The sequence below is a fragment of the Amphimedon queenslandica genome, unplaced genomic scaffold, assembly GCF_000090795.2.
Source record: "Amphimedon queenslandica unplaced genomic scaffold, v1.1 AMPQUscaffold_10989, whole genome shotgun sequence".
NCBI classification, from domain to species: domain Eukaryota; kingdom Metazoa; phylum Porifera; class Demospongiae; order Haplosclerida; family Niphatidae; genus Amphimedon; species Amphimedon queenslandica.
This window is the reverse complement of record NW_003548765.1, coordinates 2,458-3,911: the sequence shown is the minus strand read 5'-3', so window position 1 is coordinate 3,911 and position 1,454 is coordinate 2,458. Positions and strand designations below refer to the sequence as shown.

Sequence of the window (1,454 nt, the reverse complement as noted above, 5' to 3'; positions counted from 1 at the left end):
TAGCCATATAATTCATTTTATCATGTTCATTGTGTCCCACGATCATTATTATAACACTATAAAACCAAACATTCATTGTCCCACTTACGGGTATAGAAATAATAGCTTTCTTGCTTTTCCTTTCCATTTAGCAATGTCACACATGGTCCTTTTATTGCCATAGAACATAGAACTTTGATTCTCCATTAAAAGTATTTCATTTATGACCTTGAAGTAATCAAAATGATAGCATAAAGTAGCTTTAATAGTGGTCCAGTAAAGATTTCCAGCTAAAAACAAAGTACAACCTAAGTTCAGCCATTTTCTTGGGTAACACCTTTTCCGGTTGCAAAGAAAATTCTTCCGGTTTAGGGAGGGTGCAGTTCGGCTGGAAGTATGGTAGGCTAGCAGTACTAGACTCTCTCAAATCTTTAAATTGTATCTAGGCAGCAGTATTGTGCCATATTACTTCTCATAAGCCACTCGTAAGAAGAAAAAAACTTAAGCTTCTTCAGCCTTATTGGCACAGAAACCACGCCTCTATTGATAATTGGCAATTTTATTGGATTTCTTAATGCATAATTTTTTGTTTGCTGCCTTATGCATGATCTCTTAGGCAAATAAAATTTATCAAGACAATAATATCTGTGCCATCATAGTATATACGTAGGTGTTAGTTTTTAAAGCTCTTTTGACTTGAGTCAGTGCAAAACATACACTATTAATTGAAAGCAATGCAGAATCATGGTCATTATCTCTATCATGCTGCATAATAGAGATAAAGCCCATGATTCATTGCTTTTAATAGTGCATGAATTCAAAAACAACTGCGGCGAGTCCAAGCACCATAGGTGTCTCGTCACATATATTTTTTGAGAATGGCTAACTATGTACATGTAGTACCAGTTGCATTTAGCGTTCCTGGGTACATGTACATGTGTACTAACATAAAACCATCAAATATTGCCTTGGCTTTAAAGATTAGTTTAATTACATTAAAACCAGCATAATAAATAGCTAATAATAATTAATAATAAAATAGCTAATAATAATAATAATAATAATAAATCAATAATTACTTCTTGTTAATATAACCCTGTGGGTTCTTCACTTGCCACCTCCAAGCATCAGAACACATTTCTTCAATATCCTTCAATGCCTTCCAACCCATTTCCCTCTCAGCTTTACTAGCATCAGAATATGACACAGGAACATCTCCTTCCCTCCGTCCAACAACTTTATATGCTACCTCCCGCCCACTCGCCTTCCTCATTCCACCGATCACCTCAAGAACTGAATAACCACGACCCGCCCCGAGATTAAATATCTGAAGTCCACAGTTTTTATCAACTAGATTGAGGGAGCTCACGTGACCTTTGGCAAGGTCAATAATGTGTATGTAGTCCCTGATCCCAGTTCCATCAGGTGTGGGGTAGTCCTTACCATACACACTCAGCTCTTTTAGTTTACCGACT

General features: G+C 36.5%; 1 protein-coding gene across 1 annotated transcript in view; it reads right to left on the bottom strand.

The window, feature by feature from the left end:
- Nucleotides 1-1,054: 1,054 nt before the first annotated feature.
- LOC100634416 (UDP-glucose 4-epimerase-like) overlaps nt 1,055-1,454 on the bottom strand; it is a gene marked incomplete at its 5' end in the record, with an annotated part of 2,433 nt that continues 2,033 nt past the window's right edge. Inside the window, one exon of the mRNA XM_020005745.1 lies at nt 1,055-1,452. Within this exon, the coding sequence (XP_019861304.1) occupies nt 1,055-1,452 (398 nt within the window). The remainder of the gene's footprint in view (nt 1,453-1,454) is intronic.